This window comes from Barbus barbus (assembly GCF_936440315.1).
Source record: "Barbus barbus genome assembly, chromosome: 31".
NCBI classification, from domain to species: Eukaryota; Metazoa; Chordata; class Actinopteri; order Cypriniformes; family Cyprinidae; genus Barbus; species Barbus barbus.
This window is the reverse complement of record NC_136759.1, coordinates 8,787,554-8,810,602: the sequence shown is the minus strand read 5'-3', so window position 1 is coordinate 8,810,602 and position 23,049 is coordinate 8,787,554. Positions and strand designations below refer to the sequence as shown.

Genomic DNA, 23,049 nt, shown 5'->3' with positions numbered 1-23,049 from the left:
TATGTATATATATTATACTTTATTATTTATTAAATATATCATAAATATTAATAATAAAAAATGCAACAATAATAATTACAAATATAATCAGTACAAAGTTAAAAATTAGTTTAAAATTACAAAGATTAAAATAATCAATACAAAAATATTAAAATGTAATAGAATAATACAATTATCTCCTTTATGTGTTGCATATACACAAATACAGACTTTATTCTGATTTCAGGGTAGATTTAGAATGTGCAGACACAAAGAGCTGCTTAGACAATGAGTTACAGTGCTGATACACACAATGTGAGAGAGGCTGGCATTAACACAGTTTGAATTGTAGACAATAGCTGATGAGACAAGCGTAAAAGAGAACTGGCAGATGTGGACAGAGTGAGAGGCCTCGGTGAGAAAGACTGAGCGTGAGAGGAAGTTTGACGTTAGGGCGTGGTTAACCAACCAACTTCCATATTTCTCTTTTACGACAGACCGGCAGATGCTGCACTTTGTTTGACTGATTGGATGTGGTACGCAAGATCAAAATGAACATCAAGGTAAGTGAAGTCAAACAGTTGATATTTAAGCATACACTTATTTTTGGAGTTTCAGAGCTTACACAGATGCTACAAAGTAAGCAGAATAGAGCGTCTGAGAAAGACAGAGATGTAGAGATAGAGAGGAAAATGATATGCTTAGCCACAGGCACATGTGCTTCAAGCATGTGAGGTCACTGTGGACCAGCCTATTCGTTTATCTGATTCATCGATCATGTTAGACCCGGAGGACCATCTGTCTTTAGAAACAGGTAAACGCACTCACTCACCTGCAGAAGAAAATGAAGCACACAGCCACAGTTCAATACATGCTTGCCCTCGCATAGATCAAAGTGCCTACTTCTAATGAAAAAGGTCTTGGAGGCCACAACATAAAATAGAAAAGGAACAAATAAACGTGCAATATTACTTATAAATGTTTATTTATTCATCGCTTTTTTATGAAAGTTAAGAAAAGTCTAAAATAAACATAAAATGGTCAGCTGGGTGTATTTCACTCCAAAAATAAATATTAAAAATACTTAGCATAAAACAATTAGGCCTGCTAGTACATTTAAAAATAATAAAAAATTTCTATTTGATTTGTCATAAAAATACCATCACAGACACTCTTGCAAAATATAATTTACATTTTTTTTCCTCATTTTATGACAGCTTATAAAGTTGCAGAGTTAATGCCATGTTCTATAAAGTTAGAAATAGTACTTTGAAAGCTATGGCCAGTATGAATATATTAATGGATAGATCCGTCGAGACATTGAATCATGTTTATACCCCACTTTCACTCCAAGTTACATTTCTTTATGACTCAGAGTCGTCTCTGCGTTAAAAGGTGTTATACAAGATGGGAGTAATTGGCTTGATCTAACCTTTCAACAAACTGAATGTTCAGTTGTAACACGTGGCAGCAGTTCATGCTTACAGGAAGTAGTATTGAATTTGCTTGTATTTTGAATATGCACTATGACTGTTCTTATTTGTTGTTGTAGGGGAAAGCAGAGATAATTGTAACATCATTTGGTTTTTGCTCATTTATTCAGAAAATGTTTAGCCTAGAGCTTTGATATGATGCATTAATCACCTTTGACATGTCAGCAGTCATTACTTGTGTTAATTAAAGTTATAAATTAATTGAGTCCGATAAAATTAAACTGTAAAAACACAAAGGCTCCATGCTGAGCTGCGTTCTCCATATGCCGATTTCAGCAGAACATGCTTAGGGCCACGTCTCTGCTGGCTTAGGGGAAGCTCCCATTGCACAGTTTGTTGGAATATTGTTACCAAATCAGACCAGACAACATGACGCTGTTCAAACAGAGATAACTTTTTAAGTTTATGTATAATTTAAAAGATTGGAAATGAAATTTTAACCCTAACCCATGCTCAAAAAATAAATGAATAATTAATAATAATAATAATACTGATGGTTGTTACTGGTTGTCTATTATCTTTCATGTTATTGTGGTAAGACTGTATGCAATTAGTTTTGATGCATTTACTCTTCATAATATTTATAGCATTTCTCTCTCTGATTATTACTTATCATCAAGATGAATAAAACAGCTTTTTCTGCATTTGAATGCAAATCTGTTTATCACTATTAATTTTGACATTGGCACATCTTACCCCTGAAGCATCTGACGTAGTTTAGCCCACATTTTTCAAAGAAATTAATACTTTTATTGAGCAAGGACACATTAAATCGATCAAAAGTAACATTAACGACGTGCTTTTTTGTAAAATATATATGTATATATATTTATTTATTTTTTATTTTATTCAATTTTTTTTAAATCATACCGACCCCAAACTTTTGAAAAGTTGCGTATTTTCCATTTTGGAAAAAAATGCTTATTTTAATAATCCATGCCTTATTTATTTTGAAATTCTGAGATGGAAAAAAGTTATTTATCTTTTTTTTTCTCATCATGTGTATTTCATGTGATGGATCTTTTCTGTGCACGGTTGGCCAGATAAAGGGTTTGACAGAGTTTACCCAGTGACACATCTTACCTCATGCTCGCTGACACACTAAGACTCTTCTGTCATTGGTTCGTATTTAAAGCTGCGAGTTTTGGCCAAGTCTGTTCTATCACATCTACAGAGCGGCGGTATATTTGGTGCTGCAGTTGTTTGATTATACTAATGGAGAGCTCGGTGACTGTAATGCCGGCCTGTCATCTGATGTGTCATAATCCAGTGTTTGTGTTGTGTGCTTGCTCATGTCACTGTTGCTAAGTAACCCCTCCCCTCAGAAACACTGGCACACTTTTATGGATCAAAAGGCACACATTTCCAAAACAACCATATTTCAGAATTGATTGGCTAATGATAACATTGGGAAATGTCAAGACCTTTCATCTCAAACGCTCTCATTACACGGGAAGAATGTTTACGGCAGCACGAGAGAACTGTAAAGCACCATAACACAAGCATAGCTGATAAATATTCAACTTGAAATAAAAAATGAAAATACTTACAGTATTCTGCCTTTCAAATGTTTGGGGTTGGTAAGTTGTGGTTACCAAGGGTGCATTTATTTGATCAAAAATATAGTAAAAACTAGTACTAAAAAAGTAAAAAATAACTGTTTTCTATTTAAGTATATATTAAAATGTATTTTTTTCCTGTGATGCAATGCTGAATTTTCAGCATCATTACTCCAGGCTTCAGTGTCTTTATGGACACAAAACCAGTAATAAGGGTCAATTTTATGAAACTGAGATTTATACATCATCTGAAAGTTTGTTAGGATCGGACAATATTTGTAAAGATACAACTATTTGAAAATCTGGAATCTGAGGGTGCAAAAAAAAATCGAAATATTGAGAAAATCACCTTTAAAGTTGTCCAAATGAAGTTCTTAGCAATGCATATTACTGATCAAAAATTAAGTTTTAATATATTTATGGCAGGAAATTGACAAAATATCTTTATGGAGCATGATCTTTATTTAATGTCCTAATGATTTTTTGCATAAAAGTAAATCAATCATTTTGACCCATATTTAAGACTGGTTTTGTCATGAGTCCGGGCTCGGTGGTTCTTCCCGTTTCCACCAGAGGTCGCCATCTCCCTTCCTCATTTCCTGTAACCAAGTACACCTGTCACATTACACACACCTGCAAACACGTCACACTCCCAGCTGTTCCCCATTTGGCACAGACTATTTATGCACCACTCTCTCACCGCTCTGCCTGGGTTTGTTATTTGATAATTGTTATTTGTGAATGTGTTTTTGGTTTCTAGTGTCTGCTCGGGTCTGGGATACATGCACTGTGTTGCCGTTTTGTATCCCAGTCCTTTTCTGTTTTGTTTTTTTGTGCCGTGTTGGCCTTTTTGTTTATTATTAAAAGCACCTTACCTGCATCTGGACCCTGACCTCGTCTTTTCGTGGCGCTTCCTTCGCCGTTCCGTGACAGGTTTTGTGCTCCAGGGTCACATATAATCTTTCAGAAATCATTCAATATGCTGATTTGCTTCTCAAGAAACATTTATTATTATTATCAAAGCTGAAAACAGTGCTGATTAAAATGTTTATGAAAGAATTATATTCTTAGGATCCTTTGGTGAACAAAGTTTGAAAGAACAGCATTTATTTATTTATTTATTGTAAAAATGCAAAAGTCTTTTCTGACACTTTTATTCATTTTTATTGTGTCTTTGCAATCAATAAAAGTATTAATTTTCCTTCAAAAATACCTTAAAAAGGCAAACTCTTATTCAGTCTGGTTCCATTCTGCACTATTTTTTCACTAGCCAGTCAATTCCAAATAGATAAAAATAATTATATTTTTTCTCAAATATTAAAAATATGTGACATTATGGAAGTAAAATGGGTTCATGTTGCCTTAAAGTTGCAATAAAATAAAAGAGAATACAATACTGAAAAAAACAGTAGAGCTTTGTGGGAAAATGTACAAATAAGGTCATTTTATACAGCCACCTTTTTCCACAATCACAGAGACTGTTTTCTCTTTTTCAGATCGTGTTGCGAGGGTCCGCTTTTCTTCTGTTACTCCTCTTCAGATGTGAGTTATCATGATTCTTCCTCCTCTCTCTTTTTCTTTCACACGCACACACACACACACACACACCGTCTATTATTACGTTACACATATACATCATGAACATTTGTCAGCTTAATCTGATAAAGCCTATTTTTAATAAAATCCTACATTACCCAAAACCACGAATGACCAGCGGGTCTAATATATGGGATTTTTCAGATGAATATTTCCAATAAAAGATTGATTATAGCCGTTGTGCAATAATCACAGTGTTTGCCAGTAGAATTGCTCAGTCTCATGTGGCCATTCATCTTGTGAAGGGATTCATTGGAAAAACTGTGTGTAGCCAGAAAATACAAAAATGCTGTGACCCGTCTCTGTTAGACCACAATTAGTCCTTGTTCTGTGGCAGGGTCTATGAGAGGCCTGCCTTCATTACAAACTGCTACACTCTACATCACCACGCTGTTATTATGTCAGCCTCAGAATACATTTGCATTCATCTGCTGCTTGTGTGTGTGTAATCATGAACTCTGAAGCCGGCCAGGATCATTGTGCTCAGTGTGTTCTTCAAACACTCATAAGTCATAATGGTGTCAGAAGGAGATTGTTGCTTATGCTTGATAAAAAATGATCAGATGCTCTTGTAACAATCTCAGATATTTGTCTCTGCGTCCTTAACGTAAGTATTAAATTCGTATTCTCTCTCTTTCGTCCTGTACTTTTATTTGTAATTTTGTGATTTGTGGATGAATGCTAAATGCTTGAATGCTTAGATATTAGTCAAATTGTCTTTTTAAAAAATGTTATTTGTCATCTTTATTAAGTTACTCCATCCGTTTATTATTATGTTATATTAATAAAATAATAAATATTATATATGTAATATTTTTTTATATTTGACAGTCTAAAGTGAAGAATAGAATAAGAGAAAGTAGCATATCTCTTTGACATATAATTTCAAAAAGATTTTGGTTGGCATCGTCTTCATTATCTTAATTTTTTTTCTAAATGTATATTCATAAAAACTGCATTTCTTGCTGTAGCTTTGAAATCAATCCGTTTTGGGCCTTAAATTGTAAGTCAGTGAAATAGATTTCTATCCATTGCCCATTTTAAGCAGGTGTTTGCTTATGCCATTTTCTGGTTATGGTCTTTTTATACACTATAAATAATATCATAAGATACCCATCAGCCTTCAAAATATTTTTTAGAAAAATGGCCAAGGTACATTGTTGAAAATTCCCCTGGGAAATCAATATCCCAAGATCTTGAACTGTATCCCAGAAAACATACTTTCCGGCAACTCCAAAATATACGAGATATGATCAGCATCCAAATGACCTCACATATCGATAGTTGCCTACTCTTTATTACCTAAAGAGAAGCACAAGATTTCTCCACCCAATCTCTTTCCATGTTCATGAAAAACTTTTACTCACTGAAGCCAAAATGTGTCTGTGTTTCTGTCTATAAAGGTTATGCAGCTGAGAACGTGACACAAACAGAGCCCCCGACACCAATGGAAAGCTCCACACCTCCATTTTATAGCTCTAAACCCACAAATGTGGGTCAGGGTAGGATTTTTATTTTTATTTTTTACATATTTATTTCCCAGCATAACCACATAAACATCTCAGAATTGCCTATAAATCATACTCCGTTTATGTTTTATATGTTTATTCTATACTTGTTTCCACTTTATTTGCGGTTTTGAAGCTAAATGTCTTCGTTCTCCATTTACCTTGATAACATACTCTGTAAAGTTTGATTTGTCACGGAAGGAATTGATTTTTGGTGGCATAATAAACCGGGGATATTTGTTTTGGCTTATATCTCAAATACAATTCAATCACGAAAGTGTTCGCTTCGTTCGTCCAGATAACTCGAATGCGACAGGGGTGTCAACGAGCCCAGAAGCAAAGCAGTCTAACCTCACCACGACTACAACAGTCACTGACAGCTCTACAGACTCCCCGGTGGCCTCCGCTGCGACCTCTGAAAAGACGTCCACCGCACAGCGTAAGCTTTGATTCTGACTCAAATGCAACTTTGGTTTTAGTGGAAGGACTTTCAGTGTGGGATTGTGGGACTGGGGGAGGGTAACAGAGCCGAGGATTGCATGAATAGCTGAGAGGCTTCCTCTTTACTCATGCAATTTATATCAAGGGCACACATAACTTAGAAACTAATTAGCAGGTAATTAGAAAATGTTCAACGCTCCTTCCATGCTGAGAGGCTTAAAGATAATGCGGCATTTCCGTGGGATTGAGGAGCACTGTCGCGGTGAGCTGATATGCTTTATGAAGAATCAACCAACCATATATCCTGGGAGAGCAGTGCCATTGAAATATGCCAAATTTGTATTTGAAAGACAAGGCTGGACAGAGAATGAGTGCTGCTGGAATTTAATTAGAAGCAATTACGGACAAATCCATAGGATTGCGATAAGAGGAAGTGTCTGCTTTTCACACCGAAAGGCTTTGCTGTCAACCTACATTATGGTCAAAAATGGGATTCAAAAGCTCACTTCTATTCATAATTCTGTGAATTTTAGGAAAGAATGTGCATGCTAGATTAGGTTTCTCTCCTTGTCTTTTTCCTTGACCTCGCTTCCCTCTCATTTTCTCTTTGCAGCGGCCCGTACCACCAACACCTCCAGAGTTGTCCAAGCTGTGGTGTGGGGTAAAACCTTCTCATCTTCATCATCTTCTTACTTAAATTTATTCTACAGCCTTTTCACTCATGATATATTGGAGGTGTTACTTTCCCATTGTATCTGTTAATAATATCTTTGTCAATAATACATAGTTTCAGAAAGATTCACTGAGTTTTAACAAATATCATAAAAAATATAAAACATTATATATATATATATATATATATATATATATATATATATTTAAAAGTAATAAATGTTAAAATATAGAAGTTTTTTGTTTCATTTTCAGATTTTCTTTTATAAAGCCCATTAAGGAATAGCAAAAATTTTATGTAAACTACATACACATAATGAAATGTATACAATTTAAAAAACAAATAATATTCTAATATTTAAAGTAATAATAATTAAAATATTATGTCAAATACTTATTGAATTATACTTTTATGTTAATTATTTTATATTTTGTATACACATATCAATCCTTAATAATCATTGCAATTTTTAAAAATTTAAAAATAATATATATTTTTTTAAATGTACACTTTCATCTAATACCGTTCAAACATTTGGGATCGGTAAGATTTTTTGAAAGTCTCTTATGCTCAAAATACAATAAAAACACAAATATTGTGAAATAGTATTACTTTATATATATATATATATCGGTATATATAATTCACAGTTACACAATTAATAATTTTGTATTAAAATATATATATATTTTTTATTATTAAATTTAGTTATTAAATAAAGACATCTTTTTATCATAATTTATTTGGGGTAGGATATCTTTTTAAATTCCATCATACATATATGAAATATGAAAAACCTATATCAGTCTCCATTTCTTTTTACCCATCAAGTCATTTGCATAAACAGCATCTCATTGACACAACTCTGATTAAATCATAGGAAATTAGTGTTAGAGGTTATGTAAGGTGGGACAGGTCAAAGATTGTTTCATCCCATTAGACCCATTAGACACCGTGAACACCCACACCCACACATATACTACTGGCTTATTTAGCATATTATGAAAATGATAGAGTCCATTACATTTTATAGGCACGTGGACTGTTTTCAGGTCTTGTTTATGATGTCAAAACCTCTCTAAACTATGCAATTTCCTCAACAGATGAGAAATGGAATGAGCCGTTTCAGTACGGTAAGTATCTGTTTAATCATTCAGTAATTAATGGTGCTTGCTAATGCAGACATCACAATTACTACTAGAACAAACCCCTAACCCAGAGTATGGCTGGACTTATGATTCTCACTTAATGGATGATAAAACACAACAGACGGAACATCACGGTAATTAGCAGTGTTATTTTAGTAGTTGAATATTATTATAGTATTTAATATTTGGAAGTGATTTTCATTTTACTTGAGGTTTAGTAATTTTATGTTCTTTTGATTTATTTTTCTATTTAGCTTTATTTTTATTCCAGTTTTAGTTATTTTAGTACTTCAACTAAAAAATTTTTAAAGAAATATTTCACCCAAAAATGAAAATTTGCTAAAAATGTACCCTCAGGCATTCCAAGATGTGGACGAGTCTGTTTCTTCATCAGAACAGATTTGGAGAAATTTAACATTACATCATTCACTCACCAATGGATCCACTGCAGTGAATGGCTGCCATTAGAATGAGAGTCAAAACACCTGATAAAAAATAATAAACAAATCCATCAAGACATGTTTTACTTCCGTCGCTTCTGGCAAAAATACATAATCCATAATAACACTTCCTCCAGTAAAAAAGTGCATCCCCTCACATCAAAATCCACAGACCTCTTTGTTTAGAACTGAACTTTTGGACTGTTTTCACTGTGCATATTCCTCTTCTGATTCAGATGAGATTACTTTTTTTTTTTTTTTTTTTTTATCAGAGAAAGCAATATTATGGATAGAGGACTCATATTTTTGCTGGAAGCAATGGTTAATAAGACATCTTAGTGATGGATTTGTTTTTCACAAGCATGCAGCTTGTTACTTCACAAGACTTTAATTGATTCTAACGGCACCCATTTCATTACTGCAGAAGATCCATTGGTCAGCAAGTGATAATGCTAAATCTGATGAAGAAACAAACTCATCTACATCTTAGGCAAATTTTAATTTATGGTTGAACTGTTGTTTTAAATAGTTTCAGTTAACATATAATAATTAATATTAATATACCACATATTTAGTGGCTCAGGTGTTAATTGCCTGCCGGTTTTTCTAGTACTAGCCCCTGACAGTGCGTTCGAACACAAAGACTGGAGAAACTCCATCTCCCTGTCAGTGGAAAGTATTGTGTTCATAAGAAGCACAGAGGTGCCGAGCATGGGAGCACTATTACTGTCTCAAGAGCTGTAGTTGAAACCTTATGACCTGGCGACAGCCGCTGCTTCAATTATTTCCTATTGTTAGGACAGCTACAGGGCATCTGATGTTCAGGAAATAGTCTCATTAGCTGTGACCCGTAGATGCTTCTGTTCTGCATTCATTCCCCAGGAACTTAGTTTATAAGTGCCTGAATGTGTTTCAGAGTCATCAGTTAAGGGTGTTTTATTCCGGTTCAGTGTTACTTCAAAGCTTGTGTGTGTGCAAGGTTTTGCCTGCTTTGTTGGTACCAAATGTTCCCACGTGGGTAATAAAGCCAGGAATCAGCTGCCAGCCATAAGGAAAAACGCTTAATAAACTTGGATGTACAGTAAGATGTAAATGTAGATGATGTGAGTGTGTGTTTTGCATCATGATTAGCACATAACATGACTTGTATTATTTTTTTCAGATTACTCTTCTCTACGAAATGTAGGGTTGACCATCGCTGCAGTTCTCTTTGTGATGGGAATCATGGTGCTTGGTTGTAAGTAAACCCAACTTCAAGTCTCAGTCCTGATTGCTTTTATAAACCGTTACGTTTCAAATCCCTAAACCTCTATCCTCTCTTTTTCCATTTTTTCCTCCATCTGGAAGGTGGCAATATGAAACGAATGCCACGGTGTCGTATTGGCAAAGGAAGGTGAGCGAAAACTCACTAGTGTGTGTGTTTGTGTGTGAGGCTGTGAAGTTCTTTTCAATGGTATACCTATGGTGTATGATGAATGAACTGGAAATGGAATAAGTTGCCATTTTTAATATCTTTCTAGATTCATTATTTGATTAGACTGCCCAAAGATCTATTTTAATGCTTAGTCTATTTAGACTGCTTAAATATATTTGTATATGACATATGTACAGTATACAGTTTATTAACATTCCATGAATAAGTCTAAAATAGTAGGTGGTACACTGTATACTGCACATTATTTTGCTCTATTTATAATTTTTTTGTGTAAAGATGTCATCACTTTTGGCACTGGAATTTGGGTTTATTATTGGATACAGTAGTCCATGCTGTAAGCTCTACTGTAAACTGCTAATTTAGTCAAATTTAGTAGTTAATTTGAGAACATTTGCATGCTGTGCATAGTATGCATGCTGTATACTTGCTTTAAAAGTAGTCTGCAAGTATGTGTTTTCATACATAGCTATTGTGTGCTATTTGAATGCATTCAGTAATTGGGTGCATAATAACGTTTGGCCTCTTTTGTAACTTTCTGATGTGTCTTTATAATCATTATGGACTTCATTGTGTTTAGACGCCATTAGGGCTTTTAAATAGATTGTTCTAAAACATGATTTCAATCTTGCCGCATATGATGAAAGTGAAGAGTTTAATTGTAATGTGCTTATTATAAACCTGTTTGTGCCATTTGAAAATGAAAATTAAAAAATACAAATACACAGCCATTGCATGGCATTGCAATGTCAGCTGAATTGACTTGTGCAAGAGAGACAACAACACAGTATATCATTTTAGTAATATAAGAGAAGAATAATGATACGCTTCTCTATGAAAAGAGCCTTTTCAAATGGTCTCAGCTATTAAGGCAAAAGGGCATAATTTTCTTTCTCTGCAAAATAGTAACAAGCAGTAACACTTTACCTGGAGAGAAAGCAGTTGTTGACTTAGCTTTACCCCTCACAGAGCTGCTCTGAAAAAACTGCTGGAGGATTTAACAGCCGATTCATACTATATTTAATGGAATATTCAATGCCCTGTGGGCTGTAAAGTCGCATTATATGACCCAGATAGCACACATACATCTGCAAGATGTCTATTAAAGATCTCTTGGTCTGGAAAGCATCTGCTGTCTACAAGCGTCTAACAGATGTCTTTAAGATGTCAGTTTTACATACATTCTAAATCATAAACATCTTAAAGACATCTAATAGACATCTATTTGACATTTAAAAGGAAACGTCCTATAGACATATTGCAGATGAGCAAACACCCTAAAAAATATGTCTTGCAGATGTAAATGCAGACGTCAAATAGATGTCTCCAAGATGTATGTGTGCTATCAGGGGACTTTAGAGTGAAGATTAAATTTAAAAATAACTTAAAGGAACAGTCATTTAAAAAAAGGCAAATTGTTTTACTAAAAGCAACTTCCAGGTGACGTATTAAAGGAATAGTAAAAATTTGCTAAAACATTTACTCACCCTCAGGTCATCCAAGACGTGCCTGTAAATGAGTTTGTTTCTTCATCAGAGCAAAATTTGGCATCACTTCTTCACTAAAGGATCCTCTGCAGTGAATGGGTGCCATCAGGATGAGAGTCCACCAATCCAATTTGTTAATTAACATCTTGTGAAGAGTGAAGAGCTGCATGTTTGTAAGTAACAAATCCATCAAGGCGTTTTAACTTTAAACTGTCACTTCTGGCCAAAATTCCTAATAATGCTTCCTCCAGTGAAAAAGTCCATCACCTGTTGTCCTCTCACATCAAAATATACCAACATATTTGTTTAGAACTCTTTTGGACTGGTTTCAAATCATGTTTGATCTGTGCATATTTCTCTCCTGATTCAGACCAGATGACTTTTTCACTGGAGAAAGCAATATTATGGAGAAAAGTGGTTCGAAGTTAAAAATGTCTTGATGAATTAAAAAAAAAAAAAAAAAAAACAGGCAGTTTGTCACTTAAGACGTTAATTGATGGACTGGAGTCATGTGGAATACTTTGGATTATTATATCTTTATCAGCCATTTGAACTTTCATTCTGACAGCACCCATTCACTGCAGAGGATCCATTGGTGAGTAAGTGACGTGATGCTAAATTTCTCTAAATCTGTTCTGATAAAAAAAAAACAATCTTATCTACTGTACATCTTGGATGGCCTGAGAGTGAATCAATTTACAGCAAATTTTCATCATTGGGTGAAGTATTTCTTTAAGGACGTTCCCACAGGATGTTACTGGTGCAAAACCCTGCTCACAAATTTGACAAAGAATTAGTCACACAGCATTGCTGCTCAATTTAATAAAGTTAAACTCTGGAAATGTTGACAAACTAGTTCAGTGTCAAAATGGCCTCCAGGTGAACTGATGTACTTTAAAGGATTTTTATTTTATTTTTTGCTTGAGAAAACTGAGAAAGTGCACAACTAACCTTTCTTTTTTTCTCTCTCCAACCTCTTTCTAACCACTTGTGTGTGTGTGTGTGTGTGTGTGTGTGTGTGTGTGTGTGTGTAGTTCATATGAGGTGACCAGAAGTTAACACTTCTCCCAGCATTGATCTGCTGGCTCGGCAATAAACAGAAGAACAGCAGGAGAACACAAAGGAGCCAGTCAGACCTGTTTCTACAGCAGTTACAGACTTACATTCCCCCCTTGTGAGAACAACATCATAAGGACAAGATGGAGAGGTTGTGTGTGTGTGAGCGTGTTCATTATTTCAAACTGATCTCTGGGTTTGTCACACTGAGGCGCCAGGGAATAAGATGTGTGCTATCGTGTGGCACAAAACGCCAGCGGTAACACAACGGCTGGGACTTCGGCACATCCCAGCGTAATCACGCGTCTCAGACACAACATCCCTTCATCCCTCTGCTCTCCTGCACCAAACTGCTCAGTTTAAGCATCAAAATTTATACAGCGTAGACCTGTACTAGTGTTTTATTATTATTTCAATACTGTGCATCCTCAGATGTGTCTATCTTTTGGAAATGGAGATAAGCATTGTGTGGCTCACAAGCGACCTCAAGAGGCTTTCAGACACATTTATTATGAGTTCTCCCAAGAGGAGAGAATAAAAACAGTTTGGCTCAGTCTGTTTAGAGATTCATGTATCTGAATTCACCATCTACCATCATCATCTTGTATAAAAAAATAAAATAAAAAAAAAACCTTCTTTATCAGTGTATAAGGCCTGAGTTTAAAATAAGTACATTTTCATATTTCTTATCTTGCATTAAGCTCGGTTGGGCTGTCAGCAGTGGAAAATGAGTATATGCTGATGTCACTGGAAAAATTAAAATATCAAGACCATCTTTCAGTGACATTTACCATTAGCATATCTCTGCTGGAAAATTGTGCAAAGTGTTTATGTAAATATTCTATAGTTCACAGAAAAACCAAATTTGGTCATAAAAAAGCAGATTTTTTTTTTCCGTAGTGCATAAAAGGAGATCTGTAGCTGCTCGTTTATGAACAACAAAACGGAATGGTTGTTAACTAAAGCAAGCAAGCAAACAAACAAACAAAGTTAAGATGAATTCAAAGAAAATCTAAATATTAGATGAAAAGTGTAAGCTTAAAAAAATTCAATGAAAATTAGAAATTAAGTTCCTTTGGCAATTAATTGAAATAAAGTGTAGTAAAAGTACTGAAACTAAAATGAATAGAAATATTTAAAAATATATATAAAAAAATAATGAAATGACTAAAACGTAAACTAAAATTAAAAAGTTTAAAAAATAAAAGCTATTCAAAACATTAATAAATTATTTAATAGTATATAAATAATACTAAATGGCAAGCACCAAATAGTACCATAAATTAAATTTTTTCAATTTAGTATTTATGAATTATAACAATTATTATTTAAATGTATTATTACTTTATGTATTTTTTTTCTTCAAAGGAAATAGTTTAGCTCACAATAGAGCCACGCTAATGGAGTCAATAATCACACAATGAGTAGCTGATAATGATGATCAAATTTTTCATATTAAACTACCCAACTCTAGTGCATTTAGTATATGCATATAGTATATACTTATTCCCACCCAAATCAGATACATACAATATAATACTAGCACAGCTGTTGAGAACAATAATATTTATTTAAAATAGGTCTCATACAACAAATAGATGACAGGTTGTCTTATAAAATATATACAGAAACAGGCATTAACCTTTAAACTTCAGTAGAAATCACACAAATGTCCATTAATAATGGAAACATTTCTCATGAGGAATCAAGGCTGTACACTGCCAATGCTCCGGACTCTGTTCTTGTGCACTGGGAGTGTAGTATAGGACATTATCAAACTGTTTGTCAAATATACACAGAAAGACAAATGTATGGAGCACTGAAAATAAGGCATATAGTATCGACTACTGCATGATTTATTATGCTGCTTTATCAAGTGACACTGTGCTACAAAAGAGTTCAAAGAAAAACACTACTGATAACATTTATAAAAGAACAATATAAATGGATAATCTCTTTCATGCCTCATAAACTTTTCATAAAACTATTTTAAGTATACATTTTTGCTGACAGAATACCTTACATAACATAAAAGATAATAAGCGCTGATGTCAGAAACAGCCTCTATTGAAAGGGAATACAATACAGACTCTTATGGTTTTCTCTACATAGACCTTTGAGCACGACCTTAGGAGGGAACATCTACATCTGCATTTTCCACTCTGTTCTTACTTCAACCACTAAGAGTAACAGAAACCGGTAACAGAATTAAAATGTCAATCTGTGTGAACCGAAAGTTATCTTACATGATAACAAAATGTACATGATTCAGTTGTGGAGTTACTTGAACGGGGGAGTTGAACCATGTTTTTTTTTACAGTTTAAAGTCCCTTCACATGGCATAAAGCAACCTGCCCAAAAAGCCCAAGAGAAAGCTGTTGGAGTTCAAAAACCCCAACGGTTTATTAAAAAAAAAAAAGTCTATTAATAAGTGGGAGGAAGATGTCAAAATGATGTGAAACTGGCTTTCAGAATGACACAAAGGAGCTGAAATGTTTTTTTTTTTTCTTTCTGTTTTTCCAATTCCAGTTATCTGAAGTGCTATTGTCTAAGGACACTTTTAGCAAATGATTTACCAGAATATATATTGCAAATCTTGATTAATATTACACACTAATGCCTTTATACACACCCACACGCATCAAAATAACAAGCTCAAGCTGTCTGATGCACGCAAGATTGGATTTCATTTAGATTTAAATAGAAAACCAGCAAGCTCAAGAAAAGGAGGTGATCAAGAAACAAACTTCAGCTAGAAAGGGAATGGAAACATCTTTAAAAAGAGATCTGGGTTAGCAGCCCTCCCATGTTGTACATATATACACAGGCTGGATGGACAGACAGTTCTATACAATAAAATTAATTTGGGTTCAATGTTTTTGGACCCCAATCTTGTTTTGTGTTCAACAGAAGAAAGTAAAAAAATTGTTCCCTTTAACAAGAAAGCACAGAAAAACCTTGCCTCAGCAGTGTTAAAAGTGTTTGCTAGCCTGTTGTCTTTGTGTAAATTCAGAGTAAAGAGCTGAGACGCTCTGAGTCTCAAGACTCAGGCTAAAAGGGCTTTGATTGATTTCCATTTTAATCTAAAAAAATGGAAGAAAAAAAAGATGAGAGAAAGAGGAAGATAAGCAGCTCGCTATAGTGTCTTAGTTTCAATCGATGATGTTGTGGATACACTGGGGTCCAAAAGTGTGAGTCCACACTAAAGAAAAACTTTCCTTTTTTACTCAGAAACTGCTAGTAAATTGACAACCGCAAGTGACACATTTGGGCTTTTCACACCTTGCGTTACCCCAGTTTACTGTCCTTACAGACTCCGCTTTTAACCCCGGATAAAAGTAGGTTTTACACTTGTAATTTAGAAGCCAGTTTGACACCCCTTTTGCGGTATTATGCTGCCTTCGCGTGCTATCGTAATTTCCTATTTCCCACTTATGAAGTCGTGATTATGAGCTTGTAGTATTCAAGTGCTTTAATGTCGGAAAGAATAAAATGTAGCATCCCATTGGTTGACAATCATACATGCAGTTTGCTGACTATTCTGGAATTTCGGTCAAATACATGTTTATTTCACTGCTTATAAAACATACAATATGCTTGGAATGATCGTTCATATCTAGCCTATAAATACACTACTTTATCGACGAGATAAAGGGATGTAGTAGTTGTGAGAGCAGCAGGAATGGTTGTCCCCTCCGCCATGTTTAAAGTTTATGACCCTCCCAACTCGGAAACTCTGGTATGAAAATTATTTCCGAATTTCCCAGTAGTAAATACGACTTGAGAGGCCGAATTATTTCCAATTAGGAAACTCGTATTTAGGATAATTCCGATAGCACATGAAGGCAGCATTAACCCCGCATTGAGATGCCAGAAAATTTAGCAATAGACACCCAATCACGTGACTCATATTGACTTGTTTCAAACCGTCAACGGAAACAACGTTCATTGCATAAACAGTCATTTCTTTGAGTGGAAAAAAAATGACTGAGGGTGACTCGAAACACGTGTATTGGAGTGAAGAAGAGACTGTTTCATTCTTACCTTTGTAGTCCAACAAAAAAATTATGAATCACGAGCAGTGTGAAACAAGAAAACCTGCTTAGAATGACCCAGGGTTAACTATTTTAAACAGGAAAAGCCCTTTTGAATCGAGTGTAAGATTCTGAAGTAGAATAATCTCAAATAATCTTTATTGACAACTTTTCAAAAATCAGTTTTTAAAATGTGTGATGGACTTTTGGACCTCATTGTAGCGACGTGTTGTATTTTTATTCTGTCCGCCTATTGGATTGTCTCCATTTTAAAGTCAGGAGCATAGCCTTTAAAACATTAGTCTGTTACCCAGCATCCCAGAGCCATTTACAATGTGCTGTGCTTTAGAGGAGTTGGCCACGGTGAAGGAAAGGAAAAAGAAAGCAACATCATTATTTAAAGCGGTTGATTAATTCACCATTTGACAAGAGGGTGTTCAAAGCCACTTTTCCATTCGTCTTTCTCTCTCTGCTTCTTTCTCTCTTTTGTCAAATAATCAGAGAGCCAGAGACCAGCTTTATCTTTTAACTGCCTTGATTTTGTCACTTTAAATGTACTGGGGACAGATTGCATTTGAGGACCGGGAGCAAAAATAAGGAGGATGTTTGCTTAAAGCTGCAGTTCATGATTTCTGTGGCACTGTCTGCCATTGGCTAGTTAATTAGATAGTCCCACCCCAAACTCACGCCATTGGCTGAACCAATGTTGTTGCATCAGTGTCCTCAAATAAACAGAGCCACAGTGTTTGTTTATATTTTTGATGACTATGAATGGCTTACTTTTAAGGAGAATATCTAAAGATGGAAAATATTACACACATTTAAGCAGAGTTTAAAAACTGTCTGAACTTGATTTAAATACAAAATAATTGCAGGCAGAGAGGAAAAATTCCAACGAGCTGTACTACACAGTCCAAGGACGTTCTCTGTGAGTGCAACATACGGCATGTGTGCATGAACAAGTATACATTGTGCATTTAAAAACTGTTCGTAGAAAATTTGTGATAGCAACACATTCTCTTCTACTGACATTATAGAATCCACTATAGATATAGATGTGTTCAGATGAGAAATCACACGCTTGCAGCACGTCCCTGTAAGGATCCAGTGGAGAGAGGAAATGAAAAGGCCCTGATGGTTAGACAGCAGCTTTCTGTCCTTGCTCTGCTGGCACAGAGTAGACCCTAGAGAAGCAGAGAGAGAACAGTCAGTTCACTATGGAGACTTTGATTAAATCTTTAAGACTTGATGCTCTATTTTTTTCTGCCTTTCCCGTAACAGGATTTTTTCCTCGTTAAACCGTTTAGCACATCATGGAATTAATGACAGATCTGTTTCAAATGATGCACACCTAGTGAAAGCTTAATGAAAGCTGTTATATTTTTAAACGGAGCAGGTCATGGGTGTGCTAGTGATTAGATCACGTCAGCAGTGTGGCTCATTCTTCAAACAAAATTTTGTCAGAATGACAATTAGATTGACTGTTCTGACGCGTTGGACAGTAATAGCAGTAATAGTAAAAACAGTAATAGCACGTGCAGTGACAGCAGCTGCATATATATCTAATGTTGTGATTCACCTTGTAGCATGGTTTGTTTGTTTTGTGGTTTATAACACTTGAACTAAGAAAAAAACACCTCAACAATATTACAGTAATATTACTGTGGCCAAAGCAAACCAAAGCCATTGAAAAAGTGTGCGGGCATTGGTGGACTCTTATTAGTACAAATCAGACTATTGAATGTTTCGACTGACCAGTCAGAATTGATAATTCCAGAAAGCTATATAATATTTACTGTATTTATGGATTTATATTTTTACATTCATATAATGTTAGTTATGTGGCAAAAGCAAGTAATATATCAAAAGAGTTCCAAACATCAGTAATAGTCTTTTTGAACTGTGGACAAAGTTTCCATGGTACAATTAAATGTTATCTCAAAAGATTAACAAAAATGTGATTCCTGATGATGTGACCCATTTCGACATGCTTCAGACTCACTGAACATCTACAAGACCTATTCAATGTCTTAAGACAGAAAGTATAGCAGTAGCACCAACAATGGCTTGCTGAATTTACACAGCCAGGCTGATATCTGTAAAGAATAGGGTCAGCTATGGGTCACATTGTACTTAAGGCAATATAAATACATAAATGTGAGAGGAGCTTAACCCTGACTTGCGCAGTGAATAAAAGGGACATTCAGCTTATAGTTGAGGAGAAAGATGAATGGCGCTCTTTGTGACATATTCATGCTGTTCAAACACATGTACATATGCTTGCTTTCCTCAGGTAAATGCTGTTTAATTTACCTCAGTGATGAATTCTTTCACAGTTTGGCTTTGTGAACTCTATGGCAAGATTTTTGCCCCGCAAGGAATTTCGGGGGGCTTTTATCGTTTTTTTATTGAGTGTGCTTTCTGTGAACATGCTTCAGTGTTGATCCACAGAGCCTGTGGTTGCTGTGTGATTAAGCTCCTTTCAGCCACCCTATCACTCAACACCGAAAAAAGAAAGCAGTGGCTCAGCTAACTGCATTCCCCTGAGGTAACCTGTAATCCTGCAGAAGAATTTAACCTCAATAAAGAAAGCGAGAGTGAGAGAGAAAGAGAGAAAACAGAGGATCTTTAAGCTTGCTGTGTGGAGGCAGGTGTCAGACAAACTCTGCTCCCTCCCAGCCTTCTCTCACATATCACATACTCAGCAACTCACTGAAACTGATTACTGTGCAAAACAGGTAAGCATAGCGGCCAAATTCAGTTACACAACCTATCAAGACGACAGCGATAGGCCACGATGTGGGGGACAGGACGTGAGGGAGAAAAATGCAGCGCTTTCCTTTTCGCTACAGAAAGAAAACAAGCATTTTTATCTTTTAACCGCATTGATTGTGTCACCTTAAAGGGGCAGTTCACCTAAAGAAATAAAACTTGTGTCATCTTAATGCTGTTCCAAACCTCTTAGATTTTTTATTACATGTACAATAAGACTGGAGTTTATAAGCTTCAAAAATTCACTTAAGACATAATAAAAGTAAACTACTTTGCTCTATCATAGGTGACACAATAGCTTTGTGTGAAAGAAAAAAACGAATTCAGTTCATCATTAATATTTTTTATTATTCTACTATTGCATAAAAAGTCACAGTATCTTTGCAGATATTTAGAAAACATCCTAAGGTTGTCTCTTCAAAAAATGCTACAGCTAGTTACTTTGAAATGTGAGTTCCGTGTCAATGTCTGTTTTTTGTTGTTTGTTTGTTTGTTTGTTTGTTTTTTGTTTGTGTGATTACACCCACTGCCAAATTATCCAATAGTATTTCACAACCCGGGTTGCCAGTTAGTGGAAAACACAGCCATTGAAACCAGCAAGCAAATTGGGTCAGAGTTTGCAGATTCTACCAGATCTAAAAAAAAAGGTGTCAACCTTTAGTCTGAGGAGAAGGGGCTAGGAGAAACAATTATCTCCAATATTTTGAATATAGACTGCAGTACCCATTTCAACCACTAGCTGAACTCAATAATTGGATCTGTCAAATTCGTGAAAGAATCATTCAGACGGGTTTCTTGAACTACATCAGATGATTCCTTAAAGGGATCTAACTTGAAAGAAAGATTTGTTTACGAATCGGATATCTGAATAAGCTAATCTCCATTTAAAACTACGTGAAGCTGAGAAAACAATGACAGAATTTTCTTTTGGGGTAAACTGTTTCTTGAAAGGCAAAAGGGACTGAATGCTGGCTTACAGATGCAGAGACTTCAAGACCTATTCTCACCAAAGTCAATAGCAATAAATATAAATATAAAAATTTAATCATTTTAATTCAACATGTTCTTTAGGGCGTTTAGAATGGATTCGACGCGTGCAGGAGACAGCTGTGCCTGCATTGTGATCGAATCCCATACAACCCCCAAATACGTTGTCCTCTGAGCAGGAGAGAGAACGCTTTTCTTGGCGTTGAGTCTCAACCCCAGAGATTCGAGATGAGCTAGGACGACATCTCGATGTCGAAGCGCAAGCTCTTGTGACTGTGCCAGAATCAGCCAGTCGTCTATGTAATTTAAAATGCGGATGCCCTTGAGTCGCAGAGGAGCCAGTGCTGCATCCATGCATTTCATGTACCTGCGGGGTGACAAAGCTAGCCCGAATGGAAGAACCCGATACTGGTAAGCTTCGCCCCCAAAAGTGAACCTCAGGAACTTCCTGTGTTGTGGCAATATTTCTACGTGAAAATATGCGTCCTTGAGATCGATTGTCACAAACCAATCCCACGATTGGAGCTGAGACACAATCATCTTGATTGTCAACATTTTGAACTTGTAAGTTCTGAGGTAGCGGTTCAACCCGCGAAGATCTAAAATTGGACACAACCCCCCATCTTTCTTGGGAACCAGAAAATACCGGCTGTAATAGCCTGACTTTCTGTCTGGCAGGGGAACATGTTCTATGGCCCCTTTGTCCAGCAGAGCTTGCAATTCCTGTGTCAACAAATCACAGTCCAGTCCTGGGCGCTCAAGACTCAGGACTTTTTCTTGGAGGAGATGATGCTCCTTAGGTCCGGTCTCTTTGAGGCGGACTGTGAAGTGCGGGATTCACATTCTCTTTTTGTGCTTCACGCCTCAAAGGAACCAGACCTGGTCGGGACCGGGTGGCCGACGGTCCCGACTCTTGGGCACGGCGGGGAAGAAACCTCACAAACGCCTCCTCATAGCGTTTTGCCTCCCGGAAGGCATCAAGGAGGAAAGCGCGGTCTTTGTCCCTGATGCCCGTGAGGTTGAGCCACAGATGTCTCGCCATGGAAACCATGGCAGCCATAGAACGGCCAATGGCACGGGCCGTCTGCTTGGTCGCACGGAGAGACAAATCTGTGGCCCGGCAAAGTTCTAAAAACGCCTCTTCGTCAACTGCCCCGCCTGTGCTCAAATCCTTCAGCCTGCAAGACAGCACCAGCCTGACCCGCTGCTTGAAAAGCTTTCCCCACCAGTGAAGATGTTACTCTGCATGGCTTGGTGGGGAGAGTTGACTTCTTTAGTGATGATGAGCTCCCAGGAGAGAGATAGCCCGCGAGCATCTCTTCAATCTGGGGCAACATCATATAGCCCCGTGCCTTTGCATCAACGATAGTCGAGTAGATCGACGTCGATGGCACAAAAACACGGGACGAATACGGTTTATTCTATGAACGAGTTAACTCGTCATGGAGATCACCGAAGAAGGGGAAAGACTGTCGCTGAGGCACTCCCCCTGGCCACCCGACAGATATCTGTCATCTAACTTTGAGCGTTTGGGGGTCTTTTGCTCCTGCGGCCAGTCTAGATGTAATCGATCGACTGCCCGAGTAACCACCTCGAGTAACTCCTCATAAGCTTTTTCATCACAAGAGGAGCGCTCTGAGGTGGCACTTTCCACCTCCGCAGAAGCAAGAGATGAAGTCTCCTCGGCCCGTTCAGAAGAAATGCTGGAGCACGCTTGAGAAAGGGGCGAGTCCGTCTCACTCGCCTCACCCAGATCAACACGCGTTCCCCACGAGCACTTTGATCGAAAGGAGATCGCAATGCTCGCACTTGCCCTCAAGGCCGAGGATCGCGTGCTCTTCCCCCAAACACTCAAAGCAGAAAGCATGGAGATCTTCGTCAGAGAGCTGCCTCTGACAAGGAGGTAAACATCTCCTCTCCTGATCTGCCATAATGAGTAGTTATATATATATTTTTTTTTTTATCTACTCACTTCCTGCTTAACTTTTTTTATTTTTCTCTTTTTCTTTACACATCTATTTATAACCTTCAGGTGTTCGTAATCGAGTGACGTCACCTAACCGAGGTTATATAAGCCAAAGTTTGGCGTGTTTGACACACGTGCTTCAACAAACGGTCGAACAAAGAGCGTTCCCAATAGCGCTTTAAGCGCAGCATCGAGAGTAGCTTTTGACAAGGGAACAACATTCTTGTGCATAGTTATCGCTCTTAATGTGAACAAGCGTTTAAGCTTTAAGGAAGGCTTTAAAATGGCCTGAACGTGATACAAATAATGAATCGTTTTGTGGTGTCACTATAAATGCAATGTACAGATAAATGGCATGTAATTTGTCATAATGTTTAGTGTATTGATTCAGGTGAGGACATTTGGTGTGGGAGTGTGGCTGTGTTTGCACCGGGAACAATAATAATGCAACATGAATTGCAACACAGTTTTCTTCCTT

The 23,049-nt window shown here is 36.5% G+C and overlaps 2 protein-coding genes across 7 annotated transcripts in view; one reads left to right on the top strand and one right to left on the bottom strand.

The window, feature by feature from the left end:
- Nucleotides 1-329: 329 nt before the first annotated feature.
- LOC306851070 (uncharacterized protein) lies at nucleotides 330-13,459 on the top strand. 2 transcript variants are annotated; one of them, XM_079387130.1, is made up of 9 exons: nucleotides 330-542; nucleotides 4,528-4,573; nucleotides 6,031-6,129; nucleotides 6,434-6,574; nucleotides 7,190-7,237; nucleotides 8,353-8,382; nucleotides 10,000-10,074; nucleotides 10,185-10,230; nucleotides 12,791-13,459. In XM_079387130.1, the coding sequence occupies exons 1-9, from the start codon at nucleotides 531-533 to the stop codon at nucleotides 12,813-12,815; spliced, it is 522 nt and encodes a 173-aa protein (XP_079243256.1). In that variant the 5' UTR covers nucleotides 330-530; the 3' UTR covers nucleotides 12,816-13,459. The 2 variants fall into 2 exon arrangements, with proteins under 2 accessions (XP_079243256.1, XP_079243257.1); XM_079387131.1 differs by having other exon boundaries at nucleotides 375-542; nucleotides 10,024-10,074; nucleotides 12,791-13,420.
- Nucleotides 13,460-14,350: 891 nt separating this feature from the next.
- LOC306851418 (uncharacterized protein) overlaps nucleotides 14,351-23,049 on the bottom strand; it is a 34,461-nt gene continuing 25,762 nt past the window's right edge. For 2 of the 5 annotated variants that reach the window (XM_079387623.1, XM_079387620.1), the window contains exon 8: nucleotides 14,366-18,030. In XM_079387623.1, coding sequence (XP_079243749.1) covers nucleotides 17,985-18,030 — 46 coding nt within the window. In that variant the 3' untranslated portion in view covers nucleotides 14,366-17,984. Of the gene's footprint in view, nucleotides 18,031-23,049 lie in introns of all 5 variants that reach the window. The other 3 variants (XR_013782492.1, XM_079387621.1, XM_079387622.1) reach the window with 3 other exon arrangements.